Here is a 19202-nt window from a genome sequence, read left to right on the forward strand (position 1 = left end):
GAGGCACATTAGAATGCTGTTTTTACCAAATGTTGTGTGTTCTTTGAATCAGGTTTTGATAGCTTGAGCAGTCTAAACAACATACTTTTAAAAAAATGTATGTCAAACTAATCTATTGATTTTTGGATTCCTTGAGACAGGTAAGGTAGTTTATTAAAAAAAATATTGACCTATCATCTTTCATCTTGAATATATACTCATCCTCCAACAATAATCTTATTCAATTTGATTCAAAGATATATCCAAGTTCAGTCATATCCAAGTTCAGTCATATATTTTCAAATGATTCGATCTAATTTCCGGTTTATGGAATCTTATGGCATAGCACTCTCGCATATATGTGGCCTATGTTGGCCAAAAAAAGACATGATTTGAGTACTTAATTCACAGAACACATGTTGAAAAATATTTTCAGAGCAAACAGTAATGAGGATTTGCCATGTAATTTCTCCACTATTGAGTTTTTCATAGTTTCAGAATGAGAATTATATGCAACAGCTTCAATTCAATTGTTAAAGAGAAAAACTATTATTTTATACAGCATGTATGACTCCCCTACCGTATGAACGAAAAATGTCTTGAAGTTCTTCGCTTCAGTTTTGAGATCGTTGCTCCAAGGTATCTCCCCCTTGAGGGTCATCGTAACAGGGTCGACATAATACAGATGAGGACCTAGTGTCAATAGGAACATCCGCCGCTTCGCAAAGAAGCCCTTCTTCTTGTCTACGAAGCCTTGCTTGAGGATCAGGTTGTCTTCGACAAAGCTATGGTAGGCATTGCCTTTCCGTTGGGCTTCCAACCGTTCGCAGATTTCTTCGGGGCTCAGGTCCGTGATTTTGCGGTTCGGAAGGGATTTTTTCCTACAAACAGAAAGAAAGGCATAGCTTTCTCAAGCATTTCCATACTGACTAAATTCTACTCAATCCGTGCTTTATATAAAACAGTTTGAATCATATGACCTTCCCTACTCAACGGCTTATAATTTTACCTGAGTTTGGGTGAAAATGAAGCAAAACTTCTCAAACATCATTAAAGAAAATACAAATTTTCTAAAAGTCATAACAGAAAACTTTCAACACTGACATACAAACACTGACATACAAACACTGACATACAAAATTTCAGACCAACTTCCCTCATTAGCCCATTCTCAAAACTATATGAAAAATATGTTTCAAGCCTAATGATAACTTTTTTAAAAAAATGGGGTCTATTTAATTTGAACCAGTTTGGTTTTCGGAAGAGATTGTCCAAAAGCGATTACACAGTTCCTCAACAACGTGTACAGGGAGTTGGATGAAGGTAAAAAAACTTAGGAAAATATTAAAGCCACAGTTAATAAAGCATCTGATGAAATAAAAAGAACCCAAAAGTGTTTCTCAGACAATGATCTCTTGTTCAAGAACCACTCCAGATCACAGTTTACTAGTAACATCAATGGATCAATTCAACAACAAGAGGAGGCAAAATTTTTGGGTTTCAAGATAACAGAAAATCTCAAATGGAACAAGCATATTGATACGATTTGTAAAATGATATCTTCAATATTTTATTGTGTTCAACAACTACGCTGGAATGTAGATAGATCACTCTTAATAATGTACTACAATGCATACTTTCATTTTTACATTTCCTATGGTATAATAGCTTGGGGAACATCTAGTGATTATTCCAGAATACTCAAAATTCAAAAAAGAACTATAAGGTATATAGCAGGAGTTACTAGAAGGACAAGTTGCAAACTCATCTTCCAAAATCTCAGAATATTGACTGTTACAAGTACACACATCGGAAAAGTCTAGGGATATTTTTAAAAATGGCAATAATTTTTTTTAGATCGCTTTAGGGAAAAAAAGTTGACGGGTGATTATTAAACGAATGTAACTTACAAGAAAATGTATTAAATGGTCAAAAATACTGAGTGCGCATATAAGCAAAACTAAATAAAAATATGGATCTTCTTTGGCCTCCACACTGGTTTATTACGGCCCTACATCTATCGTGCATCGACAAAATGAGATTGTCAATGTCTTGTTGAGGTACATTTGCCCATTCAGCGATTAAAAGCTCTCTCAATTGAAACGTTGTGTGAATGTTCCCCATATGCGGAGTAATTCTTCGTTGAAGCATGTCCCACACATGCTCGATGGGATTCATGTCCGGTGATTGTGCTGGCCATGGCAATACATCAACTCCTTCGTTGGTGACCCAGTCAGTCACTAGACGCGCGACATGTGGACGAGCATTATCGTGCATTAGGTGGAAGTTTTCACCACCAGCACCAGCAAACGGATGGACGATAGGTAGAAGAATGGTGTCGAGGTACTGTCGAGCTGTGAGGGAGCGATTTGGAAAAACGAGATTGGTTCTGCCGCCGATCATGATTCCGTCCCATAGCATTACTGTACCACCTCTGTATGTGTGGACTTCCTGGACGTGTCTCAAACGTTCATTATTTCCAGGTCGTCTCCACAGTCTTACTCGACGGGAATCTAGATGAAATCCAAATCTGGATTCGTCTGTAAACAAAACTGTGGCCCAATCATTTGCATCCCAGTTTTGATGTTCTCGACACCACTCTAATCTTCTACCGCGATTGCCTCTCGACAAAGGTAGACATCTAAGTGGCCTTTTGTTGTGGAGATCTGCTTCATGCAGTCGATTTCTGACAGTATCACGACCAATGGTTACCTGGTGCGTCTGCTGCAACACGTTAACCAACTCAGGTGCTGTGATTGTCGGTTGTCTTCTTGCGGTTAAGACCAAAAATCGGTCTTGAACTGCAGTTGTAGCGCGTCCTCGCTCTGGATGTTGTTCGGCTTGACTGCCAGTTTCACGGAAACGCCGCCACAATCGACTGATAACACTTTGGGAGACCCCCAAACGAAGAGCTACATCATTTTGTCGCATGCCACCTTGAAGAAGCCCTACAGCTCTATTCATCTCAGCCAATGGTAAGTGATGGCGTTCCATGTTAAAGCACAATATTTCCAGTTTAATTGCTGAGCAAGAACTGCATAGAATGTACAAACTCGACACTTTCAGATTATTCATTTTAGCCGAAAACCTACAGTTTGTAGAAAACTTGATAAAAGATTAGTTACTGTTTTTGCAGGGTTTGTTCAACCCATAGAAATCTACAGGGTGGTCGAGTGTACCAATTGATTCGAAATTAAACGACCTCATGCATTTATTTTTATGATATTTAGTATGTTATAAAAATATCCCTAGACTTTTCCGATGTGTGTATATACATTTATGAGATATTGAAATATGTAAAATCGCACATAATCAGTTTTCCTACTCTTAATGGTTACAAGAATTATAATACTAGAAATTCCCTACAGTTGGAAGTGCCAATACACAGATAAGTTGTATCTGAATCATGTCCCAGGCTTATGGCCATTAAATTGTACAACAAACTTCCGAGTACAATAAAAAATCTGGCTGTAAAACAGTATAACTATCAAATCAAAGAGTTACTCCTGGATAAATCATATTATTCCCTCAAAGAATATATGGATGATAACTTATGACCCTGTACACGTGTAACATTTTAGGAAGATTTTAATAACGATGCTGTTGCATAAATCGCAGATCATTTTAGGTTTTGACTATTATACATTATATTATATTATCTATGTAAATTGTATATTGTGCCTCTAAGTGCAGGGAGTTTGTATTTTTAATTTTGTATTTGTACACGTTTTGACATACTCAATGTAATCTCTAGATGATCCAACTGAATAAATATTACTATCATTACTAACAAATTCATCAAATGAACAAACTAATCACCAATTTTCACATTAGAAAAAAGATTCAGAAAAGCTGTAGAATTCAATTATATTCGTTCATCAAGCTAATTTTCAAAACTCTCGAGTCTAATAATGTTTAAACATTCAAAAAGATTGAGTTTCAAACCAAGAGTGATAGTAATTCTTATCCTTTTCTTATTTCAGCTGAAAATTTGCCTTTTAAACGTTTATCCTGAAAGTAAATCTGATATTGTTTTGCACATTCTCCATAAGTTGAAACTGTAATATTGGGGTGGTAGGTTTCAAAATTCACACCCTGTATATAAAGAGTGGGTTACAATTTGTTTCTACTACTTATACTCAATTGGTAGACGTGTCTTCAACTTCAAGACTTGAAAAATGCTCAAAATTTGCTGCGAAGCGAATCGAACTTCCTTCAAGAAAAAATATGTCAGAGCTTTGGACAAGTTTCTCCTGTTAATAACAGAAAAAGATGACTCAATCAAAAATATCCAGAAACCTTGATTAAATTTTCACCTCTGGAATAAATCCAAATATACAATGTAGTAAACAATGATGAAAAACATTTATTTTTGGCAAATGCGAGGAATTATTAATGATTCAATTACAAATTTACAAAATATTTGTTGTTTTGAATGAAATTCAAAATAGTAATCTTCCCACAGTTTATCTAATTCAGTAGGAATTTCTCAACTTACCTACAGTATAATTTCAAAACTGAAAATCGTGTTGATGAGAAATCACTGAGCCTATAGTTTTTTTCTCCTGAATTTTTCGAAAAATGGAGAAATTTTACTGAATAAAAAAAGACTTTTGATAGGGATGCAAGTGACAAAGTTACAAATACCAGAATGTCGCTGTTCAATTACACGTCCAAGAATGCCAATGTCATCTTATAAGCTTTCAAATAGTAGCAACATTTTGGTGGTGACAGCTTCTGTGATCCCCTAATCATTAAATCAACTCTGTAATAATCCAATCAGTGCATAAGGTTTGATTTCTCCGAGAACCGTCAAAAGTCCTTGTGACGACCTGTTTCTCGTGGAGCATCATTGTTGAGTATCAATGTACGCGAACTGTATTTCTCGTGACATGAATTTGAATGTTGTCCATTTGCTAAATTTGCTAAATAGCGAGAGCAAATATTTTAAATTGAACTGAACTGTGCTTCATTTGAGAATTTCAGCAACTCGTTTTGAATAATGTAGGTTTCCGGTTTCACATTCCGACAGGCAATAATGTTATTTCACTTTGGCTGCTCGTTGAGCAACCCGTTTCTTCTCTCGCACCCCCGACAATTTTTGACGGAATATCGTATACGAGGGGTGCGCGATATATTCACCAATAGAGGCAAGCACAGTAATATCGGGGTCTGTATAGTGATTAATTAAAATTGAATTCAAAATAGAGGTAAAGACGGAACAGTCATAATTATTATTCGAACAAAATCTTGAGTTTCATTATTTGGATTCACCATTTACTCTTTTCAATTCGAAATGTAATGTTTTTTTTTAACAAATTTCAATTATTTTATTTCATCCTTCACCATTTCTGTGAATATTTGTTAGTTTCCAGTATGAAGTATTACGATCCAATCTTAATATACATCTTGTAATTTTCTTATGTGTTACCAATATTCTTTGTGACCTTGATGGAGAGCCCCAAAATATGATACCATAGAAAATAATTGAGCATAGTAATATGCTCCCTGTTAGGAGTCACACGTTAAAAGGTAAGACCTCGTTAGTCCTTAGCTCGCACAAGTTTCTCAACTTCCGAGTTGTATGGGGGCGGCAGCTGATTAACGGAAAAAACAGATTTTAAACAGAATATGTTCTCAAACAACTGACACATACTTGATCCCGTAGATATCATATATTAAATCGAATCAAATTATTCCTTATTACCCAAGATCTGAACATCTTATTGGCAAAGTCTAATAAAGTAAAACATGTATATGGGACAATTAACAAATATAAACTATAAAATAATGCTTAGAGACAAGAGCAGAGTATATGGACATGGACAGAACAATATTAAGCCCAGCTGAACAGATACAAATATAAGTACATTAAATTATGAATATTAGGTAAATGTAAATATATAATACTACATAATGAACATTGATAGCCATTTCGTGTTGGTTTCAATAACTTGGCTACATGCCAATTACTCGATTGAGCCTTCGTAGAATTCGTCCACACTATAATAGGGCCTCCCAACAAGGAATTCTTTTACTCTTTCTGAATTTATTTTCATTATATATATATGCCTTAAATTATTGAGAAGGTGGTTAAATAACTTCTTGCTATTGAAAATAATACGGAGTAAGACTGACGTGTTCTATAAGTTGAGGTGTTACTAAATTGATTTTTATATTTTTTGTGGATAAGACCCACTGTTTCCAAAATAAAAAGACATACTAAGATCAGAATTTTTTGCTTCACAAATAATGGGCGGCATGAATCCCTGTAGCTAGCCTTGCATAAATATCTGATGGATCTTTTTTGTAGAGAGAATACCATATTGAAACGAAATTTTGCACAATTTCCCCATAAACAAATTCCACAACGTAAGTAGGACTCAATTTGTGCAAAATAAACTGATCTTGTGATAGTAGTGTCTAACTCTCTTTGCAACAACTCTCACTACATGACATCCTGCTGCTAGTCCTTTACATAAGTAGTCGACATGGGAATCAAATTTTAGATTTTCATCAATGAAGAGCCCTAAACATTTGTTTTTCTCCAAATTTTTACATTTTCCAAATGTACTTCCCCTATGTTACATCTAAACGTGACCACATTTGTTTTATCGATGTTGAATGATAAAAGAAAGGAATCACACCACTCTTTAACCCTTCTTATGTCGACGATGATTTGATCAAGTAAATTGGAGGCGGTATTGCCATGCTAGAGGATAGTGGTGCCGTCAGCGAAACATGTGAATTTACCAGTTATGTCAACATGGACTAAGTCATTGACATAAATGAGAAACAACACCGGTCCCAAAACGGAACCTTGTGGAACCCCACTGACAATGAAACGTTCCTCTGATGAAATTCCATCTAATAGAACATTCTGCCGCCGATGAGAAAGGTACGTTTCAAACCAAAGTAATGCAGATCCTCTAAATCCGTAAACTTCTAGCTTGCGAAGAAGTAGCATGTGGTCTACACAATCGAAGGCCTTGGTTAGGTCACAAAACATGGCCGCCGCAGATTCTCTGTCGTTAAGATTGGTGTACAGGTTTTCCAGGAGTGAAAATATGGCGTCTTGTGTACCTTTTGAAGACTGAAAGCCAAATTGGAATGAATTTATCACATTGTTTTTCTCGAGGAAGGATATTACTTGTTTTTTTACCAGTTTTTTTATAACTGTAGACAAGTCGGGTAGCAAAGCAATTGGCCTAAAATTAGCTGGGTTGTCAAGATCTCCTCCTTTATGTAGAGAAATGATTGTGGCAATTTTCAGACACGATGGGAACATACCTTTAAAGAATGAGAAATTTGTTGCCTCTGCCAACACAGTCAAAGCCCTATCAGGAGGAGTTATCAGAATTTTTAAGAAAATGGCATCCCACCCCACCGAATTTTTATTGTTGATTTCACAAAACATTCCTTTCATTTCATAAATATCCGTATGTGTGAAGAAGAAAGTAGAAGGTACTGTAACATTCTTCAAGTACGACATTGGGTCGTTTTTCACAATTTCCAGCCAGTTTAGTTGCCACTGAACAATAAAATGAGTTCAATTCATCTGAGTTGAGAGTTGGAGAGTTCAGATGGAGTTCAGCCTACTATTCAAGATGTTCATGTGTCTTTCCCAGCTGAAATTTTATATGATCTGATGATGGAATCGATTTCCATTAGAGTTTTACATATGGGGATTCCTCAATGTTGTTTCTTTTACTGGAAGTTCAACTTGAGCACGTTTTTTCACACCACATGCTCATGCTTAGTGAAACAGTTGAAGTTTTTGTTGAGAGTTCAAACATATTATTTTCTGTAACAATAACCGATGTGTCATCAGCAAACTGATATATACTACCAAGTTTCAACGCTTGAGACATATCATTCACATATAACAAGAAGAGTAGGGATCCAAAAATTGACCCTTGAGGCACCCCTTGCATATTAGCTTTGCTGGACAGGTATTGGTCTTGATCAAAATAAATCGTCTCATTAACATCGCTCAGGAAGAGTTAACGGGGATCCAGATTTGTTTAAAATGGTCATAACTGGTGATGAATCATGGGTATATATAGTTATGACATTGAGACCAAAGTACAATAGTCCACATGGAAAAGTCCAGGAGAATCAAGACCAAGAAAGCACCACAAGTTCAAACATCAGGGTTTTGCTCACTATTTTCTTTGATTACCGTGACACACTGCCAATAATATAATAATAATAATAATAATAATATTTATTAACTTCTCTCGTTAAAAAGTATAAAATTTCTTTCACAAAATAGTACACAGTAACAAGGAAGACGTCCATAGTGTGTAAAACACAATAAACATAATACAATACAAATTAAAAAAATGGAGTGTAAAACATATTAAATATAAAACAATACAAATTTAAAAACATTTACCGTCTAACATACAAATGGGGTGTAAAACATAATAAATATATTACAATACAAATTTATAACATTTATAGTCAACATACATATGAGAGGGTAAATTGTTTACTAATAGCTGCCCGTCTAGAGTGAAGAATTATTGGTTTGCAAAAAATTCATTGATGGTGTAGCAGTTTTTTTGGATGAGATAGGCTTTCAATCGTGCTTTAAAAATCGAAATATTAGGAGATTCTCTCACTGTGCCGTCTAACTTATTGAAAAATTTTGGGCCAAGGTATAGATAACTTTTCTGAAAAAGTGCAGTCCAATGTGCAGCAGTTACCAAAAAATTTTTTGATCGAGTTGAGTAGCCATGATTTTCTTGATTCGCTTCAAATGAAGATATATTTTTGAACACATAAATACATGATTCATATATATACAACCCAGCAAGAGTGAGAATTCTCAATTTCTTGAAGGAATCTCTACATGACTGTTGCCATTCTAGATCATCAATTATTCGGATAGCATATTTTTGGAGTATAAAAACTCTTTGTGCAGAAGACCCCTTCCCCCAATTTAGAATTCCGTATCTTATATGAGAATTGATGGTCGCATAGTACAGGCTGAGCAGAACTTCCTTGCTGCAGTGATTTCGCATGAATCTTAGTGCGTAGCAATTTTTTTTCAATTTATCGCAGAGTAGGTCAATATGTGGATTCCACGTAAGTCTGTGATCTACAGTGAGACCAAGTATTTTTGTTGTTGGGCAAGATGTAACCTCCAGATCGTTATATTTAAATATACTAAGAGGGTCATTCCTATTACCTAATGAGAATTTCATTAACACTGTTTTGTTGATGTTGAGTGGTAGATGGTTTTTAGTAGCCCATGTAATTACTTTATTATAGACCACTTCAGTTAATTCTGGAAGTACTATGGGATTTTTTGCTTTAATCAAAAGGTTGGTGTCGTCTGCATATGCAACTATATGTACCAATAAGTTAATAACGAATACTATCTTGAAGTAAAGTGGTGTTTTCTAAGTAGAAAATAGAAGATATCTCACCTCACAGACATCTCACCAGGACACAGCAAATCGAACTGCAACCTGGAGGCCTTCTCTTCGTCCAGGCCCGGCTCCAAGTAATCCGGAATCTCACTCTCCGGCAACCCGTCACACTCATCACCCAGTTTTGGGGGCGGGCCCAAATCATCGAAGTTCCGCCCGCTGAAGAACTCGTGCTGCCTGATGCTGGAGTACCGCCTCTCGTCTGCAGCTCCCAGTCGCTTCTCGGGTTCTATAACAAGAAGCGATTCTACGAGATCTTTGGCGCATTCGTCGAAGCCCTCGGGAAAGGCGTACTCCAGCTTGAGGATCTTCTGGAAGACGAGGTACTCGCTGCCCCCGCGGAAAGGCATCTCGCCACACACCATCTGGAACAGGATGCAGCCGAATGCCCACAAGTCTGACTCGAAGGAGGACTGGGAGTCTGTCAGCATCTCGGGGCTGACGAACTGGGCGGTTCCGACGAAGCTGTTGCGTCTCGTCTTGCTCTTGTCAGCTTCAGGCTTTTCCGAAGACAGGATTTTGGCGCTGCCGAGGTCGGTTATCAGGAGGTGCCAGTTTTCGTCGAAGAGGAGGTTTTCTGGTTTGAGATCGCGGTGGATTATGCCCTAATAACAAGAAATTAAAATTAATTGAAGAATAATAGTAAAATTACAATCAATCAATCGCTCATTTATTGAATCAGTTTTCTTTCACAATCACATTAGACAAAAAAAAACATAACACCATCATAAAATACTGGCTGATTCAACAAGTCAAACAAACATAAAAAAAGTCAATATAATAATATTTATTGATTTCTTTAGGACATCCTAATATACATACGTTATTTTAAAAATATATAAATAAATTAAATAAATAACAAAAATGATGATATGATAGAAGAAAATAAAATAATAAAAACAATTTTTCAATGATTCCAGAATGGTTTCAACATGAGGATATACATATACAGTGTGTCCAAGATAAGGATCCTAAGCATGGGAATCTCAGTACCTGTTGGAGATACAGCTTAGGTTAAATTAGGAAAAAGTTGTGCTCTTTAAAGCTTATTTACATGCCGTTTAGAAACTTGAAGAATTTTCATGGCCTGCTGAGATATTTGGGAAAAACGAGAATTTGACAATATCAATTTTATTTTTTTCTGACTTTATTTGAAAAGATATCAAAAAACGAATAACACTTTTTCATTGGCACTTTCAAGGTACTACACGATGGTATTTTTAGTTTTTATATCCGACGTTTCGTTTTCAAAAAACCATCTTCAACTTTATTTTTTTAAATAGCCCGAAAAAAAGTACACCCTGTATCTGATTCCATTTTTTATTACGAATTCAACGATGTAACACATGCCATTGTTTTCTTTTTAGTTTAAGGGAAAATTGCATTTTTTCTATTTTTAAAATGTATTTTTAAGTAGGTTAATAATGATTTCTTTAAAGTAATGAAAACAACAAAGAAATTAACGCATTTTTTATTTAATTCAAAGGAGGTGTTCAAACAGGTTTCCGTTATTTTCCAAACATAAGTATGATCTTCTAACTGTAGAACTTAAAACATCACGTAACATCTCTGGTGTAATACTGTTAAATGCGACAGTTACACATTCTCGTAACTGCTGTTCAGTTTCAAAAGAATGTTGGTAAACCCGGTTTTTAACAAAACCCCATATGAAGAAGTCCAGAGGAGTCAAGTCAGGGGATCGCGCTGGCCAAGACACTTCACTAAAGGTTCCAATCCACCTTCCAGGAAATCGCTGCGAAAGATACTCTTGAACTTGTCTAGAATTATGTGCAGGAGCACCGTCTTGTTGAAAGCAACAGTTATTGACCTGTGCCAGAGGTAAATTATCTAAACAGTCTTCTACATAGTTTTGCAATAAATGATGGTATCGTTCGGCGGTCAAAGAATTATAGTAAAAAAACGGACCTAGTATTTTAGTTCCTAAAATTGCACACCACATATTAAACTCAAAACGTTCTTGATGTCTTGATACTTTCTCAACACGCGGATTTTGCTGAGCCCAGTAATGCGTATTGCGGCGGTTGAAGATACCATTATTAGTGACCATACTTTCGTCGGACCATATTATTTTTGAAGGGAAATTATAATCTTCTTCACACGCGCGTGTATACCATTCGCAAAAATTTCGGCGCCGTTCGAAATCCCCTGGTTTAAGTCCTTGGCAAATCCTAAATTTATAGGGGTGATATCTATTTTTACGCAAAATAAATTGAGCTGTAGATTTGGCTACTCCTACATTATTTTCGATTTGCCTAGTTGATATTTCAGGGTCCTCAACAACTGCTTGTAAAACATTATTTTGGGCTTCTTCTGAAGATTCCTTTTTTCGAGATAAAACAGGCTTTTTAAATGAACCATATTCTTTTAAATTTCGAGCCAGCTCTAAGAAAATGGACTTACATGGCTGCTTTCTTTCTGGATATGTATTAAGATACATTGCTGCTGTATTTACAGTATTTTTGTGGCACAAAATGTAGCACGTTAGCATGTCAAACTTTTCTTCATGGCTATAATGCTCACCCGGCATATTCGACGATAATAACACAATATTATCTATTCAACAATAAACAATAATAACGACAACAGTAACAATAACTCTAAAAACAACAACTCGACAAACAGGCTAACAACAACGACAATTACTATTTTATCGTGTAATTAAATAATATTCGACAGGCTCGGTGACAGGTATTTACGTCAAAGCATTTGTTTGCAACGCCTAGTTAAAGATTTTTTTAAAATAGAAAAAATGCAATTTTCCCTTAAACTAAAAAGAAAACAATGGCATGTGATACAGCGTTGAATTCGTAATAAAAAATGGAATCAGATACAGGGTGTACTTTTGTTTCGGGTCATATAAAAAAATAAAGTTGATGATGGTTTCTTGAAAACGAAACGTCGGATATAAAATCTAAAAATACCATCGTGCCAATGAAAAAGTGTTATTCGTTTTTTGATATCCTTTCAAATAAAGTCAGAAAAAAAATTGATATTGTCAAATTCTCGTTTTTTCCCAAATATCTCAGCAGGCCATGAAAATTCTTCAAGTTTCTAAACGGCATGTAAATAAGCTTTAAAGAACACAACTTTTTCCTAATTTAACCTAAGCTGTATCTCCAACAGGTACTGAGATTCCCATGCTTAGGATCCTTATCTTGGACACACTGTATATTACCAAACAGAAAAAAGAAAATCAAGGATGATATTTTATATAGATCAAGATTTTTTTCAATCTGTTTAAAATCTGTTTCCCGTTAACCAGCTGTCGCACCCCTACGAACGACAACCCTCAGAAGTCGAAACTTGTGCGAGCTAAGGATTAACGAGGTCTTACCTTTTAACGTGTGATTCTCAACATTGGAAAACACTTATTGAATCTTTCAACGAAAGTGGGAGTTTGTTCAAACCTTCATAAGATAAAGACTTCATCGTACTAGTCAAATTAGTTGGAGGAAGGTGGAATTTTTGGGAGCTACTCACTCTTGTTAAGTGATTATCGATTTGAGATTTATATATACAGAGTTCTTCAAAATAAGTTGAAAGCAAGTTATGTGTTAGTTCGAGAATGAATATCATTGCTAACTGGTACAGTCTCTGGGAAACAGACAGCCACTGCAACATACTTAACCTATACCTATTCACTTGTAAAATAATCCTCATTCTACGATTCTGTAACTTTTGTGAAGCTGATACCTCATTTTGGTCAAATGAGTATAAAAGACTAGCACAATAATCAAAATGGGGTTGGATTATACATTTATATAATGTAATTTTTGAGTACAGTGTTCTCTTGAAGAAGCACCAGCCAGAATTCTGATTACCTTTTTCTGAATAACAAATACTTCATCAGAATGTAAGTAAGAAAGTAAGCCCCAAATAAAACATTATAATGAGATACTATACTGTACTTTATTGTAATAATTTGACTATCAACTCCAGAATATTAACATATAATTGTATAATTAAACCTCATTTTGAGTACTGTCCAACTTTAATGCATTTAATAAACCAAAATAGGCTTTCCCAATTTCAAAAACTCCAAAATAGAAGCATGAGAATTATATTAAGATGCAGTCGTTATACTTCCATTGATCACATGTTAAATATACTACAATGGCTGTCGATTTCAAATCGATTATTCTTTTTAACAATGGTTTTTATATTTAAAATAACCAAAAGTCTCCAACCAACATATTTTAATGAATTTTTGGTTTTTAATAATCAAATATATGAACATGAGACAAGATCTTATAATAATTTTCATATATATAGAACTCACACTGGTGGCGGAACTAAAAACTTATTCTACAAGGGACTACGGGAATTTAACAAATTACCAAATGCCATTAAAGAGGAAAATACTGTAAGAGGGTTTAAAAGTAAATTATTGGAATACCTAGAGCGTTAGTTAGTTGGAAAATATGTATATTATATATAGTTACTATATCAATATTGGTTTTCAACATTGGGTATTATAAATTGTATATTTTTTATTATTATCTTTTTATTTAGTTTATCTTCATTATTGTTATTATCTATATACATATTTGAATTTTATTAATATTTCTGGCACTGTGGAAATTTAAATTATTAATTAGTTATTATGTCTTGTAAGATTAGGATGTATCCTATAATAATAATAAAGATTACTTACTTATTTATTTATCTACAAATCCACGAATGTACTTTAATTATCAGCTAGATGTAAGGAAAAGATATAAAAAAAATGCAAAAATAAGCCAATCAATCACAATCTCTTCACAGTCTTTTTAAATGTTTCCAAAGAAGAATTGAAAAATTACTCTACACCGCTACTTTCTCCACAATTTTTCAATAAAGATTTGGTATTCAGGAGAGTTTTTCAAGTCAAATTCTGAATGTTTCTGTTTCTACTACTAACTCACCTTATCGTGTAGAAACTCAATACCCAGTAGTAGCTCAGCAGCATAATAGCGGGCACAGTGGATGGTGAACGTTTTGCGGTTGTCGATCTGTGTGAGGATGTCGCCGTTTTTCGCGTAGCTCAGCACGAAATAGAGCCTGTCTCTATCCTGGAATGTCCAGAACAGTCTGACAAAGTATGGGCAAGAATTTCCTAGGATCCGAAGGACTTCTTTCTCTCGCATCACATATTCGGTCTTCTTCTCTCTGATGATGTGCGATTTTTCAAGGACTTTGACTAAAAAAAAAAGAAAAATATTCTGGATATTCAAGTATAGAGGACAAATCTTGTCGGCAGTCGATGCATTAGTATCGGAACACTTTAGCAGATCCCTTAATGATTTAGCTAAATTTTTCAGACTGTAGAAGGTTGAACGCGAGTGAAAAACAGTAAAATTACACTAGCATAAAATTAAAGCATATTCATAGGAGTTGAGACGAATTGAAGTGAGTGTCCTTCCATCTAGCAAGTAATCAGAAAACCTTCAACAGAGAAAACATTGATTTATCACAGTTTTCTTGAACGAATCGCCTTTCAAACATGCAACCTTCAAAGGTAATTTGTCGAAGGGATCAATATTTTTCGATGATGAGAGGCTGTGTATATCTCCATTCCTTGAGTTTCTGTATGCATATTTTTGAAAATTTCCAATATTGATACTCCAGTCGTTATTAATGATGATGCTGCTCTGAGTGAATAATTATTATTATTATGATTATGACTAACACTAAAGAAGAAATATTTTGGACTCACAATGGGTAGTAAATATAAAAGTAATGAGTTGAAACTACCACCACATTCAGGTCGACAGAGATGTAGGTCAGTAACAAGATTTGCAAGTCAAATACTCATTGCAACGGTTTATGCAATTGTAACTAATGACTGGATGACCTTCAACGTTCACAAAAAGAATTGCCAATAACTTCTGGAGATTTCAATTTATCAAAATGTATTGAAAAAAAATTAATGAACTTACTTGCAAATTCCTTGCCAGTGTGAACATCTTTTGCTAGATAAACTGTGCTGAAGCTTCCTTCGCCCAGAACCTTCCCAAATATATAATCAGTTGGTGTTCTTTTCCGAGATTCTTCAGTTGGAGGGGTCATGGTGGTTGTTTCCAGTCAACTGAAAAAGGAAAGTTATTTTTTGTCAGGAATTCCTCGCAGTACGCCGCGGATGAAAAGTCCGAACGCGATCCGAAATTTCCAACCACAATTCAAAACTTCCCGGAATAATCTCGTTTGTGGCGAACCAATCTACATTTACTCGCGTATTTGCGTAAACATTGTAAATACCTACCCGTTAACTGCAGAATCAATTTAGAAGTACGTCACTATTTACGTCATTGCTGAGACAATAGTAGAAATTGTCCGACAATAAACTTCCTTTTAATTACTTTGAATTGAAATTAGTGACAAAAACTTTCAGTTGGAGACGTCCGAATTTATTGTTACTGTTCGATAATGCAACTAATCGGCCTTTCAGTTACCATTTCTTCTACGATTGAGACGATCAGCTGGCGGACTGATGTATTTCAAAACACTGATCTAATAACCTGCAGATAACGGATCTGATTTCTAATTTTCACAACAAACGAACTATGACATTCATGGGATCCATGACAGAAAGATCAGGACGACGCAGTGTTGTCACGACCCCGATCATCTTATTATTGTTGTGTGTAAATTTGTTTACGGAACGACAATGTTGTTTATTGTTTACGATGTCTCTTCTTGGGAATTGTTCAACACATAACATTGTTATGTGTTGAACAAAAATATCAGAATACACTATTGATGTACTACTCTACCAAAAGTGCTTCTACTATTAGTAACTTTAACAGGAAAACTGTGTTTATGTGATGAAAATGATGAAGTGGCAACATAGTTTATATTTATTTTTGGCTGGGAACCATTGCTCAAAAAAAGTCAAATCCCAACAAAATAAGTATGGCCATCTATGGAATGGAGATCAAACTAAAAAAAACAGAAAATGCTGAAAAAAATAATTGGATGGCAATCTGTCAGTGATTGTGAAACTTTTTACAGATGTCAGTGGAATATGATTTCCTATTACCATTGTCTATAGATTTGTTTCACCTGTGTAATGCTCAGTTCAGCAACACATAGACTTCTACTGTTGATACATTCTTAATTGAAACATTATGAGCAGAATGTAAAATACTATATCTAAATTTTGATTCCTTATATTGAAGCGTCATCTACCGCACAGTAGTCAAATCATTTAGTCGAAATTCTTATTGAATTCTATAATAAAAAAGTTTATATTATTTTAAACTGAATGGCGCTAAAACTGGAAAATTTGATTCCGTAAACAACTTTGAATATGTGAATAAATATCAAAGTTTATTGTAAAATTATTTAAAGCTCTCACAGCTAAATCATATCAAAATTATTTTCTCTGTTGTTCAGTTCATCCATTGGAAACTAATAATAGAATCTATTGGAAATAACAGAATGAAGTATTTTTTTTCTTTTTCGAACTAGAGTCTTTGTATATAGACTATCCATATACTAAAAGTTAACGATTTATGAACGATGAAACCAGCTATTTTTGAAACCGACAGACTGAGTTCTCTGTTAATCTCATAGATGGCGTTTTCTTGAAAAAGAGACCGTGTAGCGCGATTTGTTTTTAAAAGTACCAATTCGCTTCATTTCAAATTGGAAAATCGAAGGAATCGTTTTCATTTCCAATAATGTATATTGAGCACTTGAGAAGAAATCTCAAGTTATGAAATAATGCACCTTGTGAATCAATCGACACTTCAACACATACAGGGTGGCCCATCGAAAACAGCCCTGCAAGTTCACGGATAAAATAAATAATATTCAAACACATAAACTTTTGTTTTCGAAGAAAACATTTTCATACATGAATTTTATCAATGTTACTTCAACCCCTTAGAGGGAGAAACTTTCACCAATTTTTTTTTAAATGGGTTATGCAGTGATACATCTTTCAGGAGAGGACAACCCCTTGCTACCCGTGCCACGACCGGGTCCCCCATAATGGTTGTATATACCAATCTTCCCCTAAGCATGCAGTTTATCCACCTACAGCTTGTCTCGTCGATCCCTCTTCTCCTCTACGTCTGGATGATTGATTCTAACGACGTGTTATCAAATGCACCCTCAATGTCCAAGAAAGCAGCTAAAAGGACTTCCTTGTTTTTGTAAGTATGTTCTACTTTTTCTGTTACCCGACATTTTTTATTTTCTACTCACACTTGTTTGAAATGTTTGAAATTCCATTGGTCAGCGACGTGTACCTCCAATTAAAGTAACAAAGTGCCATTTCCACGCAAGTTTGATTACTCTTTCAAAATATGTATCGTAAATAACAACATACTCCCATGCATTTGAAAAAAATACGGTTTGAAGTTGTAGTCATATGGGAACCTTGCTGGGGTCACTATGTACGTTACCTCTGAACCTTCAATTCTACCATAGTCCAGTCATTTTAGGGGGTTTGCCTAGGAAAGTGGACATATACAGCTGTAAATTTGTATAAACCTTGTATTTTGACATCATAAAAGTATTCTCAAAATTCACATATGATTCGACGGTTGTAACTTCAAAAATTGGGGGTCAAAAGTCAAAAAACCGACTTTTTGCAAGTTTTTTGCCAATATCTCGTTTTCAACGGGTTTTATGCTAATTGTATTCTTCATCAATATTGTAGAGAATTGAATTCTCTACAACTTTTCTTTCAAACATTTTTTCATACGTTGAATCGTTTTTGAGATAGAGGGCAGCGCGAGCGCAGATTAAATATTATTTGAAATCAACTGGTTGTCCCGATCGAAATCAGCCTATTTAAGGTTTATAAATTATTACTTAATGGATAATTATTAATAATTTTCATTTTTTATCAACAAGTACATTATATTTAAATATTTTTTTAATAATTATTTATTTTCAATTAACTATAAATTCATTTAATAATGCTTACCTGCCCGTGTAGTTAGAAATTTGTAGAGGGAAAAATATATATTACATTAAAATTTAAATCTAATCTATAATAATTATTCTTTAATGAATGAAAATGTATAGAAAAGAAATAAAATTTTAAATAATATTTTTATTAAAAATCTCATTTGATACATTTGTGAATGTCAAAAGTAGAAAAACACATAATAATTAAAAGAATAGTGAGTTTCAATTTCAATTTTCTTCTTCTTCTTCGTCGTCGTCTTCTCGCAGCTGTAATAATTCAAGGGCGTTATCATCTCCATTGTCATCTTCACCCAGATTCGTTTCCAATTCTTCCATGATTTCTGGATCAAAGGACCTATCTTCGTTAACATCGGTCTCATATGGTACAACATTGAGACCAGCTTGCCCATTACACTGGCCACAAGCTGAAGAGCATTGCAACCCCGCTTTCCTGCATCCACATCTTGAATCACAACCACTTTTGCAGTTACAGAATATCGTATCGAGTAACTCATCTGGAGCAGGTGGTAAAATGATCATGATAGGTTCTAGCCATCCGTTACGCAGTGTCCAACCCCATTCCTGGGGTTCCAAATCTAATCAAGTTTGAACTTGGTATTAAACAGGATTAAAATGTTGGTGAGCTGCTCCACTTCTTGGTGGGATATTTGATAACTGCACAGGTTTATTGTGCTTTGTCAGCTTAACATATTGTGCATAACGAAGATGAGTATCTACAGACTTTGGAGCATTATAAACAACTAATAAAGTTTGTAATCCGCTATCAAATAATCTTTGAACCGGGCAATTACCGTAAAAGAGAATACAATTGGAATGTAATTAAAGTATATCCCTAAATGA

General features: G+C 34.8%; 1 protein-coding gene across 2 annotated transcripts in view; it reads right to left on the reverse strand.

Annotated features, from left to right (window-relative positions):
- The window catches only part of Pdk1 (Phosphoinositide-dependent kinase 1), a 145110-nt gene that overhangs the window by 527 nt on the left and 125381 nt on the right, over positions 1-19202 (reverse strand). The window contains exons 1-5 of one of the 2 annotated variants that reach the window (XM_074172216.1): positions 15682-16026; positions 15359-15507; positions 14345-14619; positions 9417-10024; positions 560-860 (exon numbers count right to left, since the gene is read on the reverse strand). In XM_074172216.1, the coding sequence (XP_074028317.1) occupies positions 560-860; positions 9417-10024; positions 14345-14619; positions 15359-15488 (1314 nt within the window). In that variant the 5' untranslated portion in view covers positions 15489-15507; positions 15682-16026. Of the gene's footprint in view, positions 1-559; positions 861-9416; positions 10025-14344; positions 14620-15358; positions 15508-15681; positions 16027-19202 lie in introns of those variants that run through there. The other variant, XM_074172219.1, reaches the window with a different exon arrangement.

This window comes from Leptinotarsa decemlineata, unplaced genomic scaffold, assembly GCF_025532065.1.
Source record: "Leptinotarsa decemlineata unplaced genomic scaffold, Ldec_3_MD MMD2_P_RNA_scaffold_12, whole genome shotgun sequence".
In the NCBI taxonomy this organism is placed as follows: domain Eukaryota; kingdom Metazoa; phylum Arthropoda; class Insecta; order Coleoptera; family Chrysomelidae; genus Leptinotarsa; species Leptinotarsa decemlineata.